Source organism: Danio rerio, chromosome 8, assembly GCF_052040795.2.
Source record: "Danio rerio strain M-AB ecotype USA chromosome 8, GRCz13ab, whole genome shotgun sequence".
Classification (NCBI taxonomy): Eukaryota; Metazoa; Chordata; class Actinopteri; order Cypriniformes; family Danionidae; genus Danio; species Danio rerio.
The window spans coordinates 60337303-60357057 of NC_141028.1; the positions used below are offsets into that span (position 1 = coordinate 60337303).

General features: G+C 34.6%; 1 protein-coding gene across 7 annotated transcripts in view; it reads right to left on the bottom strand.

Moving 5' to 3' along the window:
• Positions 1–432: 432 nt before the first annotated feature.
• The window catches only part of fgf17 (fibroblast growth factor 17), a 29344-nt gene continuing 10021 nt past the window's right edge, over positions 433–19755 (bottom strand). For 3 of the 7 annotated variants that reach the window (XM_087263088.1, XM_087263089.1, XM_087263091.1), the window contains 4 exons: positions 12419–12455; positions 8155–8335; positions 6180–6286; positions 433–1897 (listed from right to left, as the gene is read on the bottom strand). In XM_087263088.1, coding sequence (XP_087119214.1) covers positions 1607–1897; positions 6180–6286; positions 8155–8335; positions 12419–12455 — 616 coding nt within the window. In that variant the 3' untranslated portion in view covers positions 433–1606. 7 annotated transcript variants of the gene reach the window in all.

A 19755-nucleotide genomic window follows, 5' to 3' on the forward strand; every position in this document is an offset into this window, starting at 1 on the left:
CAGAACTGTTGTATTATATATATATATATGAGCCACCGTGGCACCCTAATATATATATATATATGACCTCACAGCAAGAAGGTTGCTGGTTTGAGTTCCGGCTGGGCTTGTTAGCATTTCTGTGTGGAGTTTGCATGTTCTCCCCGTTTTGGCGTGGGTTTCCTCCAGGTGCACCGGATTCCCCCAGAGTCCAAACACATGGGCTATAGGGAAATTGATGAACTGTGTGTGTGAATGAGTGTGTATGGATGTTTCCCAGTACTGGGTTGCGGCTGGAAGGGCATCCGCTGTGTAAAACATATGCTGGAATTGTTTTTTTTTACCGTAAATTGTATGGAGTATGTTGTACTGTATGCGGTTACCAAACAGTTGACTCTCATTAATTTTTTCCCTTTTTCATTATCAAACATCTCGTCTTGAAACTGAGGCTGATTGTATTTCATGTTGCATTTATTTTCCCCATCAGAGGAGTATTGAATATTGAGCACATTTGTCTTTAGAGTCTGTACAAAATGCTCACACAACACACAGATACAAACACCACCTTAATTAAATATATACATTCTCTTCTACTATCTTACCATATTTACAAGTCGCCCCTGAGCATCGAGCGTCCGTTCAGTGTTTTTTTTAAGTTCATTAAGTACGAAAGCATATAAAAATAATGTTGATAAATAATGTTTATTGCATTATTTAGTGTCGTGTGTTAGCATGTGGTGTAATATTAATGAACTAAGGTAGTTTACCTTAAGCATATTATATTTTTAGTGCTATACACTGTCTGACAAAAGTCTTGCCGTGGATCTCAGTTGTAAGAGCAACAATAATAACTCGACTTCTAGTTGATCATTTGGAAAAGAGTCAGAAGGTGGATTTTTCTGCTGAATCATCTGCTGATCTGCATCACAATCATTGCAGATGACCTACTGGAACCAGCATGGACCAAGAGTCTCACAGAAATCAGTCAAGTTTGGTGAAGGAGAAATCATGGTTTGGGGATCATTCAGTATGGGGGTGTGCGAGAGATCTGCAACATCAACAGCCTGAGGTATCAAGACATCTGTGCTGCCCATTACATTACAAACCACAGGAGAGGGACAATTCTCCAGCAGGATAGCGCTCCTCATACTTCAGCCTCCACATCAAAGCTCCTGAAGGTCAAGGTGCTGCAGGATTGGCCAGCCCAGTCACCAGATATTAACATTATGGAGCATGTCTGGGGTAAGATGGAGGAGGAGGAGGCGTTGAAGATGAACACAAAGACTTTTGATGAACTCTGGGAGTTCCTGAAACTTGGATAGGCGACAAGACTTTTGTCTGGTAGTGTATAGGCTGATTGTATTTCGTTTAGCATTAGTATTTTATTTTCCCCTCAGAGGGAAATTTCTCCTTTATCGTGTTTAATATTGAGCACATTTGTCTGTAGAGTCTGTACAAAATGCTCACGCAACACACAGACACAAACACCACCTTAATTAAATATATACATTCTCTATCTATATTTACAAGTCGCCCCTGAGCATCGAGCGTCCGTTCAGTGTTTTTCAAGTCCATTAAGTACGAAAGCATATAAAAATAAAGCTGTCTCTGTCGTTTGATCAGCGGGTTATGAAGCGGTCTGGTGTTTTCTGTTGCGTTTGGCACGTCGTGTCGAAGGGAAGCTGATGAACTCGAAGTGTTTTGGCTGCTCTGCGTTCGGGAACGGTTGCGGTCCTTTGTGGAGGCGTTTGATGAAGTGAACTTCGCGCTGGTTCTGTCGGGTTTTGGAGGCTCGGATGGGTCGACCCTTCCTGGTGAAAGCCACGAACCAGCCCTCATGTCTGGCGTTCTCTAAAGCCGTGTAGTTGTTCTCCAACACGATTTCCGTAAAGATGCAGTCCCGTCCGCGGCCGTTGGGCTGAGAGACAGAAAGCAGAGTTATTCACACAGCTCACATCTATTTCAACCCTTTTACAAGATGTAAGATGATGTGAAATTTTCACAGTATTTCCTCTAATATTTATTCTTCTGGAGAAAGTCTTATTTGTTTTATTTCGGCTAGAATAAAAGCAGTTCTTAATTGTTTTAAAGCCATTTTAAGGTCAATATTATTAGCCCCCTTCAGCAATATTAGTGTTGGATTGTCTCCAGAACAAACCACTGTTATACAATGACTTGCCTAATTACCCTAACTTTACCCTAATTACCCTAGTGAAGCCTTTAAATGTCACTTTAAGCTGAATACTAGTGTCTTGAAGAATGTCTAGTCTAATATTATGTGCTGTCATCATGACAAAGAGAAAATAATTCAGTTATTAGAGATGAGTTATTAAAACTATTATGTTTAGAAATCAAATTAAACAGAAATTGGCAAATAAATATACAGGAAGGCAAATAATTCTGATTTCACATGTAGATTCTTGAAAGTGCTTGAATTAAATGTGTAAAAATTGGTTTATGGTTGAATTGTATGCGAGAATTGTACTCATTTGTCAAAACACAACGAAAGAACTGAGACATTTTTTAAATAAAAATGTTAAATATAAATAAATATTAATAAATACAATTTAAAAATATAATTAATAATTAATTAAATATTAATCTTGTACAGTAACGCTGACAAATAATGCACATTTGATCAGAATTTTCTGCTTTTGAATATTACCAGTATTGAATTCAACAAGTTTGATTAAACATGACTATTTAAAATGATCAATTTTTAAATATTGTGTAAGTGAAAGTGAATTGTTAAGTACAGTAGGGACTTTCATGGTGCTACATATGGTGAGATATGAATTGCAAACGTGCTTGATTTAAAATGAATGGTGCTTTAAAGCTGCAGTGTGTAAGTTTGACAGCCAGTGGTTGAACTAGGTAATGCACTCCTGGATCTAAACCACAGGTGTCAAACTCAGTTCCAAAAGGGCCGCAGCTCTGCACAGTTTAGTTCCAACCCTAATTAAACACACCTGGTCAAACTAATTGAGACCTTCAGGCTTGTTTGAAACCTACAGGTAAGTGTGTTGGAGCAGGGTTGGAACTAAACTGTGCAGGGCTTCGGCCCTCCAGGAATTGAGTTTGACACCCCTGGTCTAAACAAACACAAGCGCAGGTTGCCAGATTGAGGACAGGAGTGAGTGATTTAAACCATGTTCTAAATAAAAGCAACGGCACCTGATAGAAGGAATATTCTAAAAGGAGTTTTTGTCCTAACCAACAGCTGAAATTGAAGCATTCGAAACGGCTTCTAAAACTCACAGGTAAACAACAGAGATGAGCTCAGGTGCACCTCATGTGCTTTATTCAGTGTTAAATGCTAATAATGTGAGTCTGAATGCCCTTTTACATCACATTTATTGCCAGACTACTGAAAGCAGCAGCAGATAGTTCAGCTCAGATCTGGAGAATAATATAAACCATCTGAAACTGAACTTCAGAACTAAACACATATCAGTGATTCAGCATCCACATTCAATCATGTTAAAGAGCTTTAATATGTATTCATTAGATTATAAACCTTCCTGTTTTCATGAGTGAGTGCAGTATTCAGTGCTTCTGAATGTCTGTATTTACATTTTTGTCGTGTTTCGTCCGGTGCAAACAGCTAAACTGCTCATCACTGTGTACCTCGTCATGTAGCGTGATGTTAGGACACAGGGTTACAATGTGACCTGCTCACCTAATGTTTATTATTTGCTAATTAATAACCTCACGTGGAACTCTAAATCTGCGTCTCATTTCGGAGTCTGCTACTGTCCAGCAGAGGTCGCATTTCGGTCACGAGCGCAAGCTTTGAGAGCCTTCCTGACTGACTGACTGAATGAAACGTGCTGTTTTCCACCAAGGCAACCCGGAATGCTGAAATATGATTGGCTAAACTGGCATTGGGCGGGTTAAAGAGACCAAAACAAAAAGCCGTTCCAGCACTCACATGTTCAAAGCAGAATATCCAACACAATCTCACGGCAATTCGTAACTTTTTCATTTAGTGGCTAATTCGTATGAATTCGTACAATCTAATTCGTACAATTTAGTACGATTTGCTTATCCCCCAATGACGGATGGGGTTAGGGGTGGGGTCAGGTGCCACGCCTCCTTTTTAAAATCGTACCATTTCGTACGACTGAACTCGTACGAATTAGCCACTAAACTGGCAAAACGTAAAATACTTAAGTTTTCTCGTGAGATCAGGCTGGAGTATCTGACTTCAGCAGTGTATTTCAGAAGTTATGAATGTCCACTGAGCATGTTTCTGAATATCTGCTCACATATGATGCTGCTTTTCTGCTATGGAAGAGTCAAACACTCACATACAGCATGCTTTAAAGTTCTTGACTGTTCATGAAAGCATGGGAACCCTATACAATATTTGTGCAGATTATGCAGAGTGTTATGATGTGCAATATAATGCTAAAAAGTGTTTTGTGACATGATATGTAGAGATTCAAATTATGAATCAAAAAAATCAAGTAAATTTATTAACGTAACTCATAAACGTTTAGACCAACACAAGTGTTTGTAATTAATTAATTCGTTTGTTTTATCTTTTAACTTTTCCTATGGGGTGGCGCAGTGGGTAGCGCTGTCACCTCATAGCAAAAAGGTTGCCGGTTCCAGCTTCGGTTGGGTCAGTTGGCATTTCTGTGTGGTGTTTGCATGTTCTCCCTGTGTCCGTGTTGGTTTCCTCCGGGTGCTCCGGTTTCCCCAAGTCCAAACACATGCGCTGTAGGGGAACTGATGAACTGAATTGGCCATAGTGTATGGATTAGTGTGTGAATGAGTGTGTTTCCCAGTGATGGGTTGCAGCTGGAAGGGCATCCCCTGTGTAAAACATGTGCTGGAATAGTTGGCGGTTCATTCCGCCGTGGTGACCCCTGATGAATAAAGGCACTAAGCCAAAAAGAAAATGAATGAATGAACTTGTCGTGATCATAACATCTCCGCTGACATGATGGAGAATTAAACCGCTTTCATTATCTTCACAACATTGTTTTTCCAGATATTAGTTGAATAATCACAGATTTCCAGCAAGAACTGAAAGTGTATATAAGTGAACGCATGTGTGTGTGTGTGTGTGTGTGTTATTGTTCAGCAGCGTCTGTCAGCACAGAGACACACTCATCTTCTGCTCCCAGCAAACACACCGAGATGAAGACATTTTTTCCACATCCGTGAAGGAAAAGTAGGCTTGACATCTGAACGGGTGTGAAAACCGTTTCCTCTACAGATTCAGCCAAACTCCCTTCATGCCTTTCACTCTCTGAATGCTCTTTTCTGCCAACGTTCGGGCTACACTGTAAAAATATCTGTTAATTCAGTTTTTATCATTCCTGATTCGCATGTGTTTTCTGTTTATTTGCGGTTGTGAATTGCATTATGGGATGTTGATCTCTGCTCTGTCCACTTTTGATGATGAAAATTCAACTCTACAGTTTAACAAAGTGACTTTTAGTAGAAATAATATAATGTGTAAGAAATAATATCCAGAGAAATAAGTGTGTAAAACCACAAAATGAGCTGCAGTTTATTACAAGGTGTGTGTAGCGTAATATACAACACCAACACAGACGATATAGCACTGCACACTATTACACAAGTCAATAAAAGGCACTTTTCACAACTTTTTTTAAGAGTTAAATGTTGTTGGAAGAAAAATGCACATCCCATAATGCAATTCAAAATCATAAAATAAACTGGGAAAAACAAAAACATGAATTACAAAAGACAGAAAGCTGCTCATTTACAGATTTCTTATACTGTGTACGTTTAAAAATGTGTGCTTTTACTTGAATACAGGTTTAGTGCAATTCACAGGAGGGCTGATAATACTGTCCTAAACTGTGTTATCTAATAACGAACGACATTATACACTGAAAAAATGATTAATTAAATTGACCATTTTTTCAAGGTAAGTGGCTGCAAACTAATATGTAGGCTGAATTTAAACAAACAAATTAAGTTAAACATTACTACATTTATTTTGTTTGTCTAGCCCATTACAATTGTTTTGCACCGTTTACCTTTAAAAAACTGAATGTTTTTATTCAGTGTGTGTTATTATAAATATCTTCAGCTTAGGACAATCATGCAATATTTTCCAAGATCTAAACTGAACGTGAAAAGTGTACAATCTACTGTACTGAAAAATCTGATGCCCAACACTGATAAAAGACATTTGTGACCAGTGAAAAATAACGCACCTTGCCCACCAGTTTGCCTCTGCGGTTCATGCACAGGTATCTGCCGCTCTCGGCTCCTTTAATGCGAACACGACTGCCAAAGGTGTCCGTCTCCACGTACAGTCTGGCTGTAAAAAGCAGAGCGACGGTTTCAGAGACTTTAAACATTTGTCAGAACTGCTGACAAGATGATGAAAAGAGGCAAAGATTACCTCAACGTCTCATTTAAAAACTTGCTGGTGCTCTTCTGCTTGTGTTAATGGCCTTATATGAAGCTAATATGTCAGAAACACTTTATTTTGATGGCCCCTATTGCACATTTTGTTGACTAAAAGTTGCATTGCAACTACACACCTTCTCACTTAGGTATTAGTAGACTGCTTAATATCTGCTGATGCTGCTCCTTTAACAGACATTTAACTGACTATAAGAAACTTGTCAATTAACCGTAACCCCATCTAACAGTCTACTTATAATGGAATGAGAATTAGTTGGCATGTAGATGCAGGGTAACTTAAATTCAACAAAATGTGTTAAAGGGACCATCAAAATAAAGTGATACCAATATATCTTTCAACACTGAATACAAAGATATAAATAATAATAATACAAATAATGAGCAAATACAGAAAGAAAGAAAGAAAGAAAGAAAGAAAGGTTAAAAAATGAAAAAAGAAAGAAAGAAGACAGCAAAAAGAATGATAAATGATGAAAAAGAAAGAAAGAGCAAAGAATTAAAGAAAAAGACAGAAAATGCAGGAAAAGGAAAGAAAAAAAAGAAAGAAGTAAGAATGAGGGAGGAAAAAATAAAAACAAAAGAAGTAAAGATAAAAAAGAAAGGAAGAAAAGGAAGGAATGAAGGAACAGGAAAGACTGAAGCAAGAAAGAGGAAAAAGTTAAAGAAAAAGAAATTAAAAAGAGAGAAAGATGGATAGAAAGAGCAAAGAGAGAAAACAAGAAATAATGTAAAAAATGATGAAAGGTGAAAGAAAGAAAGAAAGAAAGAAAGAAAGAAAGAAAGAAAGAAAGAAAGAAAGAAAGAAAGAAAGAAAGAAAGAAAGAAAGTTGAGTAAGAACGAAAAGGAAAGAAAATTAAGAAAAAATTAAAGAATAAAAGAGCAAAGAAAGTAGGAAAGAGGAAAGAAATTATTGAAGGAAAGAAAGAGTAAATAAATAATAAAGACAGCAAAAAATGAAGAAAGGAAGGAAAAGGAAAAGAATGATGAAATGAAAAAGAGAAAAAGAAGAAATGAATGAAGCAAGAGTAACATTTAGAAAAAAGATAGAAAGATAAAAAACAAAGAAAGAAAAATAAAGCAAGAAAGAGAAACAAAAAAAGAAAGAAAGTAAAGAAAAATAAAGAAAAAGCAAAGGATGAATGAAGGAAAAGAATGCAGAAAGAAAAAGGGGAAAAAGGAATGATCAAAAAATGAAGAAAAATAAAGCACGAGGAAAAATAAAAAATTAAGAAAGTAAGCAAGAAAGAACGGAAAGAAGGAAGGAAAAAGGAACGAATGAGGAAAGAAGAAAAGAATTAAGCAAAAAAGAGAAAAAATAAGATTTTAAAAGAAAGAAAAGGAAAAAAAATAAAAAGCGAAGAAATAAAATTAAGAAAGAATGTAAGAATAAAAGAGCAAAGAAATAAGGAAAGATGACAGAAATACAAGAAGCTTTATATTTATTTTAAAAATAATTTTACTTGACCTTTTGTAAAGCTAAAAGCTCAACAGCTCGTGTTAAACAGTTAAAGTTCACCTATTTAACATTGTGTTATCTGGGTTTCTGGAAGCCCATAATCAGCCAATCCTCCATTCAGTCTCATTTCCCTTTGCTGTTTAAAGCTAATTAACATCCTAATCAACACAAAAGACAAACGATTAATCCTATTGAAGCACCCGTCAATGACGCAATCAATCATCCGCCGATTCAGCGCCATCACCCGCACCGAAACCCGGCCCGAATGACTCGATCAGCGGGCAGAGAAAACGCGGCTCACCGTAAGAGTTTCCGTCGTCCGCGGTGGCGCTGACCCGGTGTCCGCGGATCTGCACGTGTTTCCCGCTGGTTCTGCTGTACAACTGGTAGACTCGAACCTGCCGCCGGCTCAGCTGGTCCGTCAGGGAGCCCTGTTCCCTCACATACTGCTTAAAATTAGGAGAAGGGTGATTCTTCTCCCCCTTTTTCGGTGCAAAGGGAAAATAAGATCACATACACAGTTGAAGTCTAAATTATTCGCCCTCCTGCTGCATATGCATTGTTCTTTTTTAAATATTTCCCAAATGATGTTTAACAGAGCGGGGAAATTTTCACAGTAATTCCTATAATGTTTTTTCTTATTATTTGTTTTATCTCGCCTAGAATAAAAGCAGTTTTTAATTTAAAAAAAAACATTTTAAGGTCAATATTATTAGCCCCTTAAGCATTTTTTGCATCGTCAGAAGAAACCACTGTTGCAGGCAAGTAACAAGGGGTGTTCGGATAGTTCAAAAGACCCACTCCAACTGACAAAGTCTACAATTTGGCCACTATATCAAATAGTGAGCTCATTTGTCCTATTTTTGACAGCATGCCATTAAACATTGTGAAAATAACAGACAGGTGAAGGCTTTAAGACAACTTAAATAATTAATTATTATTAAAATGGACAAAATCTGACTGAGGAAATGAGCTGGCTCGTTAGTTATTTGGATATGGGCTACAGTTTTCAGTTAAAACAAGTTTGAACACATTCTTAATAGTTTATTTTTTTAATTATGGATGATAATTAATTAGCATTTTAAATTAAGTATTTTGTAATATTTCTTTGTTCAAAAAGTTTAGGTTAAAATTGTAATCTCATTACATTATTTATAAAACTGTGATAACGCAATGCACATTTGTAAACACATTTTTTTTTGTAAACATATAATAGAATAGTAAGCACAAAAATATAGCAAATATTTTAGTTACGTCAAAAAGTGTGGAAATGATAAACATCAACAAGCTAATCCAACAAAAATTATTGCTTAAAATGTCACTAAAATGCAGTATTTGAACCTCATAATTTGATAGAATAACTGTGAAAAGGTTCACCTATTTTAATAGGCTGCTATGACTTGTAATCACCTGCTTACACAGTAAAAAATCAATGAACAGTCACAGTGTTTTGGGTTTATTTACAGTTGTGAACTGCATTATGGGATGTTGATCTCTGCTCTGTCCACTTTTAATGTTGAAAATTCAACTCTGCAGTTTAACAAAGTGACTTTTATTGACAATTTAGTAGTTTGAAATAAGAAATAATGGTCACACTTTAAAAATAAGGTTTCAATTCATCTACTTATATGAACTAATAATGAGCAATACTTATACAGCATTTATTTATGATCGTTCAACATTTACTAATGCATTATTAACAGCAACATTCATGATTGTTACACCGCAAAAAAATCCTGGTTGCCTCAAATTTTTAAGCCGAATCAAATTAACTGTATGAGTACATTGAACTTTTATTATGTTAAACTGACCTAGAACAGCTTGTGTAACTTATAAAATTAGGTAAGAACGTGATTAACTTAGTTTAATAAGTTATAATGGCCTAAAAACATAAGCTGTCAGGACTAATTGATCGTATAATTTTTACAGTGTAGCATTAGTTAATGCATTGCGAGTTAACATGAACTAACAATGAACAACTTAACTAACATGAACAAATACTGCAATAAATGCATTGTTCATTGTTTGTTCATGTTAGTAAATGTATTAACTAATACAACCTTATTGGAAAGTGTGACTAAAATATTATAAAGAGGAGTGTGCAAAATAAGAGAAAATGTGCTGTGCTTTATTACAAGGTTATTGTAGAGTATAAACAGCACCAACCCAGACAATAAAGCACTGCAAACTATTACACAAAAAGTCACTTTTTAAGGTTAAAAGTTGTTGGAAGAAAGATCAAGATCCCATAATGCAAATTCAAAAGCAGAAATAAACAAAAAAAAATAAAAACATGAATCACATGTCACTTAAAGCTGAATATCTTGAAGAATATCTTGTCAAATATTATGTGCTGTCTGTCATCATGGCAAAGAGAAAATAAATCAGCTATTAGAAATGAGTTATTAAAACTATTATGATTACAAATATGTTGAAAAATCTCTCCGTTAAACAGAAATTAGGGACAAAATAAGCATATAAAAAATAAAATTTAACAGAAGGGCTAATAATTCTGACTTCAACTGTATTTCTCCCACATAAAAAAATTGTAATTCAATGTAAATATCTACTATAGTGTTGTATGGCCTATACACTCCAGCCCACACATTGGGTTATAATACTGTTCACAATTAAGTTGTATTTGTATAAGCTGTCCATATTTGACACAAAGTTTAGTTATGACAACCATATTTTATAATCATCCATTTTCCTTTGGCTTAGCCATTTTATTAATCTGGGGTCACCACTCGGCAACGAACCGCCAACTTATCTAGAATGTGTTTTACACAGCGGATGCCTTTCCAGATGCAACTCAGTACTGGGAAACACCCATACACTAACTCATACACGGCCAATTTAGCTTACTCAATTCACCTATAGTGCATGTGTTTGGACTGTGGGGGATCCGGAGAAAACCCACGCCAACATGGGGAGAACATGCAAACTCCACACAGAAACGCCGACTACAGGGCTTGAACCAGCGACCTTCTTGCTTTGAGGCTAACCACTGAGCCACCGTGTCACCCTACAACTATTATACACTCTAAAAATGCTGGGTTGTTGTTGTAACCCAACTTTAGGTCAAATACGGACAAACACACAATGGAAAAATGACAAAATCAAGACAACAAATATTTGTATGTATTTTTAACTAAGTCAATCCGGTTTCAAATGAATTTTTTAAGTTATACAAAGTTTACCTTAATATTTGCCCGTCAGTTTGTTTGATGTAAGTTGACACGACTATCAAAGTAAGTTTGAATTAGCTTAAAAATTAAGACAGCAAGAATTTTTAACAATTAATTTGTATTAATTAAATTTAAATTGCACTTTTTTTAAACCCAAAGATTGGATTTGTTCAGTTTTGACCCCATGCTGGGTTACAACAACCCAATGTTTTTAGAGTGCATAATAGTGGTAGAAAACTGCAGCATTCATTCATTTACATTACTGTAATTGTTGTGTTCAATAGCAACTGCAGGATTATCTTAACTGTACTTTAATATACACTGTAAAAATCCTGGTTGCCTTACATTTTAAGCTGAATAAAATTAACTTTGAGTCAATTGAACTTATATTATGTTAAACTGACTTATAAATTAAGTTCTTACATGATTAACTTAGTTTAATAAGTTAAAAGCCTAAAACATATGCTGTCAAGACTAATTGATCATATAATTTAATAATTACTGGAATATACTGAGGTCAGAATCCTTAGCCCCTCTGTGATTTATTTTTTTATTTTTTAAATATTTCCCAAATGATGTGTAACAGAGCAAGGAAATTTTCACAGTTTGTCTGATAATATTTTTTCTTCTGGAGAAAGTCTTATTTGTTTTATTTTGGCTAGATTAATAGCAGTTCTTAATTTTTCAAAAAACATTTTAAGGTCAAAATTATTAGCTCCATAAGCAATTTTTTTCGATAATCTACAGAACAAACCATTGTTATACAATAACTTACCTAGTTACCCTAACCTGCCTATTACCCTAGTTAAGCCTTTAAATGTCACTTTAAGCTGTATCGAAGTGTCTTGAAAATAGTGAAACATTATTTACTGTCATCATGGCAAAGATAAATTAAGTTGTTAGAAATGAATTATTAAAACTATTATGTTTATAAATGTGTTGAAATCTGCTCTCTGTTAAACAGAAATCGGGGGGGAAAAACGGGGCTAATAATTCTGATATATATATATATATATATATATATATATGTGTGTGTGTGTGTGTGTGTGTGTGTGTGTGTGTGTGTGTGTGTGTGTGTGTGTATTTATTTATTTATTTTTTGCGGCCACTTGAGGCTTGCCGGGAGCCACTAGAGGGCCTCAGAAAACCTCAATGACCCGCATAATGACTGTATATCATTTTAAACCAGTTTCTCATAGAAAACAATGTTTATTAGAAACTCATATAGTTCATTTGACAGGTACTAAACTAACTGTCTTATTGACAACATTTTTATTCACTTTATAACATTCAATAATCTAAGCATGCAATTTATGACAGGGCAAAGATTTGTAGGTACTAAATGAATATGATGGTGAAAATGTAGTAAATATTTACCTGCGCATGACACCACACCACGAAGAAGTGAAAAGAGCTGCAAAATGAATAAATAAAAAAACAGTATAAAGTATGAAAAAGTACACAATGGACAGGACATGCGTAATGTAAGCTCATTATGTAAATGCAGGTAATTAAATGCGTAAATGTTTATTTAAGTTCAAAATACAACTTAAGTATTTTTCCTCAACTATGTAGTTAGAGACTAAAATATATTTATATATATTTAAGCAGCAGAATATTATAATTTATTTTCTTTCTGTATTGCATGAGATAAAAACTCACTATGGCGCATCAATTCGCAAAACGAAAATCAATATATATACATGCATATGCATTTATATGCAAATATGTTACGCTATAAAACAAATTTAGCTATGTTATAAAAAGTAAAAACGTTATCCACAACAATTTGCCTTTCAAAGACTATAGCCTATACCACTGTCTGTATTTTACTCTTAATATGCTAAATATTAGAAATAATAAATTATAAAACGCAAAAATAGCGTCACACGCCGCAAATATGTAATAACTAAAGTAATAGAGGTCATTAAATACTCCAAAAGCAACTTTTAATATATTTAACACTCAAAAAAACACCTAAAATAAAGATTTCCTAAATAATGTCGCTCAAAAACAAATAAATTTGTTAATAAAAAAGCGAAACGTCGGGTTCATTTTATTCAGACTAAATTTATTTAAACCAAATTTGACCCAACCTTAGATGAAAACAACCCGGCGTTCTTAAGTGTTTAAAAGTTCCTAAAAGAGCCAATGCAAACTCATATCGATAAGTAGGCTAAGTTTACAAAACCCGCACACTTACATTGATATTTTTAATAATTCAATATCATAACTTACATGTATAAGTAGCGCTGATTGATCCCATACATTGTGCGAACGCAAAAACTATAAAGTGTTCAATATCCAGGGCTCTCCTGAATGATATTCCTGATTAAACGAGTTCAGTCAAATCCATACGGCGGATAAATCCCAATAGGAGAAAAACCATGCGCGTAAAATCCAGAGGATCGTTTAGTTCCATCATCGTGCGTCTGTTAACCCAGCATTGCGTGTGTGTGTGTCAGTGTGTGTGTGTGTGTGTGTGTGTGTCTGGATCCTCAATACAGAATCAGATCCCACCCATCAAAACCTTCTGTCCCATTCACAGGGTCGCTAAACATCAACATGTGGAGGATTTACATCTTGCGCGATCAGACGCAGACTCTGAGCTCATGTGAGCTGACTCTGGATATTGGCTTTTATAATTGTCTTCTGGTTTCACTGTAATTCGCTGCTGATGGATGATTAATCTCTGCAAATGCACGCTGATGTCTTCTGATCATCGTCTGTATTTAAAGCTCTTTCTGGGAGTGTGTGTGTGTGTGTGTGTGTGTGTGTGAGAGAGAGAGAGAGAGAGAGAGAGAGGCGCGGCTGTTTTTAAGGGGTTTAGTGCACATATACAGTAAAATAAAAGTACATTTTGAAATATGGCAATAATGATATAGTTGCGAAATATATATTTCCTAAATATATTTACTGCAGATATATTTTTGGACGGTTTTTGAAAATATATTTTACATATAAAATAATTCAAAAATAAATTACTTATAATATATATATATATTAATAAAGGGACAATAATTAATATTATTAATGGAGCAGTAATTAAAGCAATAATGATGGACTAATCTTTTCACTTAATACGACATACAGTAAGTAATAAATACATATTTAATAAATAAGCATTTAACAATGTAAAAAATTATATTTAATAAATAGTGATGGAATAATAAATAAAATTATTCATACACAAAAAAACTGACCCCCAAACATTTGACCAGTAATATATATAAATACTAAATAACTATATTTAACAGTTTTTTTGATAATACTAAAGATGACTGTTATTATTTTTATTTATTCATTCATTTTCTTTTTGGCTTAGTCACTTTATTAATCTGTGGTCATCACAGCGGAATAAACTGCCAACTTAATCCAGCATATGTTTTACGCAGCGAATACCCCTCCAGCTGCAACCCATCACTGAGAAACATCCATACAGACTATTCACACACACATACACTACGGACAGTTTTAGCTTACCCAATTCACATGTGTTTGGACTGTGGGGTAAACCGGAGCACCTGGAGGAAACCCACATTAACATGGGGAGAACATGCCAACTCCACACAGAAATGCCAGCTGAGGCTCGAACCAGCGACCTTCTTGCTGTAAGGAGATGTGCTACCCACTGCGCCACCTTGCTGCCATTATTAATATCATTATCATTTTTATTAATAATTACATTAAATACATTTTTAAATACTGGATACTTTTTTGATCTTCATGCACATGCTTTAAGGTTGGCAATGCATTCTTCACTTAAAAATAAATTAAATTAAATCTATTAAAATTTTTTTTATATATATATATATATATATATATATATATATATATATATATATATATATATATATATATATATATATATATATATATATATATATATATTCACACACACACACAATATTAAACAATACAGATACAACATGTATTTAACAAATATTTAAAATATATTATTAATAAATATACAACTGGTCAAAAATATAGGGTAAGGGTGTTTGTTTCATGTTATTGTTTTTCTAAAGAAAATGATTGTGTTAATCAAGGCGGCATTTATTAAATGTAAAAAATTTGTTAAATTGTTGAATATTTATTACATTTTTTAAAGTAACTGCTTTCTTATTGTATGTAGTTTTAAATGAAATTATTACTCCAGTCATTATTGCTTTTATTATTATTAACATTAATAATAATTATAATATTTATAATAATAATTAATGTTAGAGTGAATCTGAAGAAGGACTGTTTGACTCTGAAGGCTGCATAATGAAGCTGAAAATTCATTTTCAAAATCACTGGAATAAATTATTAAAATAAATTATAATCTTGAACAGTAATTTTATAGTGCAATAATATTTCACAATTTTACATTTAGTGCTGTATATGATGACATAAATGAGCCTTGCAGTGCAGGACAAACTTATTTTAAAACATTTAACAATACTGACCCAAAACTAGTCTATCTGTCTGTCTGTCTATCTATCCATCCATCCATCCATCCATCCATCCATCCATCCATCCATCCATCCATCCATGCATCCATCTTTACTGTATATTAGTTGAAAATGTTTTTTCTTCACCCTAAAATATATTTAGGTTGAGATTAAATATATTTTGGATTTCAATAATATGCTTTATTGAACAACAAACATTCAACATGCAGGGGAAAACGCTATATTGTTTCAGTCTATGTGTGTTGGTGTTTCCCCATGAAGGGGCTGCGACTCGCACCTTTTGCTAACCTGCCGGCTGTAATGAGAACACAATGGAGAGCTTTAATCACAGGCGTCCAGCGGGCTTTTGTTCCCTCCTGCAGAATCCACATCAACACTAACGATATAACGTCAACAGGACGCTCGCTTTCCAACACACCGCAGCCATTAGTGCTGTCTTACAAGTGTGCGAGCAATACTGGGTTCCTCACAATCCATTTGTGTTGGGACGACATGAAGGAATTAAGTTAACTCATTGGTTTTTATTGAACTTAAAACAATTAAGTTGTCCGTAAAAACACCTAATGAGGATTGTGTTGTTTCAACACATTTTAATTAAGTGCTCTGAACAAACAGCAAATGTCGTTTTTTGAGTGCGCTGTAAAAAAATGCTGGGTTCCACACAATTCCTTCATGTTGTTCCAACACAAGTCAATTGAGTTAACTTAATGGTTTTGACAGATTTTAGTGGATTGAACATTAAACAATGAAGTTCTCCCAAAAAAACCCTTAAGGATTGTGTGGATTCAACTCATTTTAAATAAGTAGCCTGAACAAACAGGAGTGTGGTTCCCTCATAGGGAAAACTCACGAGGAGTCAAACTAAAGCATTTACTCTAAAAAGAAAAAAAGTTGGGCTTTTTTAACACAGCGTTAGATCAAAATGTACAAATATGCACCATTAAAAAAAAATCTATCCTTTTGACCCAATTGTTGGGTTTTTCTTCACTCAAAAAATGAGCTGAATCAACACAATTATTGAGTTCTTAGGGGGACAGATTAATTGTTTAGGGTGGTACAGTGGCTCAGTTTGCACTGTGGTATCACAGCAAGAAGGTCCCTGATTTAAGTCCCAGCTGAATTGGCTGTAGTGTGTGTGTGTGTGTGTGTGTGTGTGTGAGAGAGAGAGAGAGAATAAGTGTGTATGGGTGTTTCCCATAACTGGGTTGCAGCTGTAAGGGCATCCGCTTTGTAAAACATATGCTGGATAAGTTGTCGGTTCATTCCGCTGTGGCGACCCCTGATTAACAAAGGGGCTAAGCTGAAGGAAAATGAATGAATGAATGAAAAAAGATGATTCAATGATGATTTCTTGAATTTATGTTAAAAAAAAAAGGGGTAACACTTTACAATAAGGTTCATTAGTTAATGCATTTACCAACATGAATTAATCATGAACAACACATGTACAGCATTTATTAATCATAATTGAACATTTACTAATGCATTATTAACATCCAAGTCCATGCTTGTTAACATTAGTTAATGCACCATGAGTTAACATGAACTAACAATGAACTACTGTATTTACATTAACTAACGTTAACTAGCATGAACAAATACAGTAGTAAATGTATTGTTCATTGTTTGTTCATGTAAGTAAATGCATTAATTAACATTAACTAATGAACCTTATTGTAAAGTGTGACCAAAAAAGGTTACGTACGTGGTTGTAAACAATTTATTAGGGCTGTAAATGAACAAATTAAGTTGACCATTACTACATTTAGATTGTTTGTTTAAATGCAGCAAATATTAATTGTTTGCAACAATTTTGCAGACATCTTTTTTTTTCAGTGCACCCAAAAAATGATGTTTGCACCTTGTGCTGGTCACACTTTACAATAAGGTTCATTAGTTAATGTTAATTAATGCATTTAGTAACATGAACAAACAATGAAGAATACATCTACTACTGTATTTGTTCATGTTAGTTACTGTTAGTTAATGAAAATACAGTAGTTCAATGTTAGTTAATTGGTGCATTAACTAATGTTAACAAGCATGGACTCGAATGTTAATAATGCATTAGTAAATGTTCAGTTATGATTAATAAATGCTGTACATGTGTTGTTCATGATTAGTTCATGTTAGTAAATGCATTAACTAATGAACCTTATTGTAAAGTGTTACCCCTTTGCTCAAGCTACTTCTTGATTTTTGCGTGACAACTAAATTGTTTTATGTTCAATCCACTTAAATTTGTAAAAACTAATAAGTTGACCTAATTCCTTCATGTCGCCTCAACACAAATCGATATTTTACAGTGTATATTTGACCCAATGTTGGGTTGAAAAACCCAGTGTTTTTAGAGTTTTTCAAAACACTTTGAAAAGTTTAAAAAGAGTTTAACAAACTCCACTTGATGGTCACTAAAGCAAAACCAGCACTGCTTACAGTAGTGCACACTAAAATACTGGGCTGTTTTAACACAACACTGGGTCCAATATGGACAACCCCACCCCAAAAAGTAACTGAATTGAAAAAAAAATGTACAAAACGATTTGCTTTGTCTCTATTTGACCCAAAAAACAGCATTTTTTTACAGTGTGTTCTCATGAAAAACAAGTTCATTTAAGTGTATTAGTATACTCCTTTTAGGGCGGCGCAGTGGCACAGTAGGTATTGCTGTCGCCTCACAGCAAGAAGGTCGCTGTGTCTGGATGTTTCCCAGAGAAGGGTTGTGGCTGGAAGGGCATCCGGTGCGTAAAAACTTGCTGGATAAGTTGGCGGTTCATTCCACTGTGGCGACCCCGGATTAATAAAGCAACTAAGCCAACAAGAAAATGAATGACTGAGTATACTCCTTTTAAGCTGAAATAAGAGTACACTCTAAATTAAACTCTATAATATTAATGATTGAGTTTGACCTTGTTTAACCCAATATTGGGTTACCACAACCCAGCTCTAAGTGTAAATTTCATTTAGATCCCTTTTTTTTTTACCCTTACTACTATTTCATTGCTACTTTCTTTGAAATATTTGTAAACGTTCACATTTCTGCTTGCTGTTGCGTTGGGAAAGAAGGTTTTTATAATCCTACAGTGGGTCAAATAAAAAAACAACGTTGGGTTAAAACAGCCCAGTGTTTTTAGAGATTTAAAGTCCACTTGATGGGTCACTAATGCAAAACCAGAGAAACCTCCAGTGGTACTCTGTAAAACACTGGGTTGTTTTAACCCAACATTGGGTCAAACATGGACAAGTATGTGTTTTGCCTTAGTAGCTGTGTTTCCTTCCACCTGTTTTTATACACATTTGGAATATCGCATTAAAAATGTTTAATGGAAACACCAAGATGCGCATTTCTGTTTTGTTTTTTCAAAATAAAAAATTAATAATTTCAGCTGATTACAAATGTAAAAATTCCCCTCAGCTACATTAGCTTTAGTGTCAGAAATTATGATGACAAACCTACTTAAATGCAGTTTTACAGTTAAATCTGTAGGATTGTCGATACCTCAGTTTTCCTCAGCTCTGTAATGTGCTGCTGCTCGAATGTAAACTCCTGCAGAATCTGTGAATCTGCCGGTCAGGTCGGCGACAGACATGGACGTGGTGTTTATTGCAGCATTTTCTCCACCCGTCAGTTTGTATTTAGCTAACAATAGACTGATAAACAGCCAGCAGGGTGTGAATAGTTACTGTGAGGCAGGTGTGTGTGTGTGTGTGTGTGTGTGTGTGTGTGTAACACAAATACATGTTTTTTCATTGAATTCATACATATTTAAAATTAAATTTAATTACAGGTGTTTTTTTAATTCATAATAGTTTGTGTAAAATATGTGTATATTTATATTAGTTTATAAAAAATGTCAAAGAATTAATCGCATACAAGCTATATATACATATATCAGGGGTTACATAAATATATATGTACATTTTTTTATTTTAATTTATGTACAATGTGTGTGATTTTTTTTCATGTAGGCATAAATATACACTGCATATATTATGTAAAAACACACTTTTTCTTTTCTGCTTAGTCCCTTTTTTAATCTGGGGTTACCACAGCGGAATGAACCGCCAACTCATCCAGCATATGTTTTACGCAGTAAATGACCTTCCAGCTGCAACCCATCACTGGGAAACATCCGTACGCTCTCATTCACACACACACTCATACACTAGGACCAATTGAGATAATCAATTCCCCTATAGTGCATGTGTTTGGACTGTGGGGGAAACCAGAGCACCTTGAGGAAACCCATGCCAACA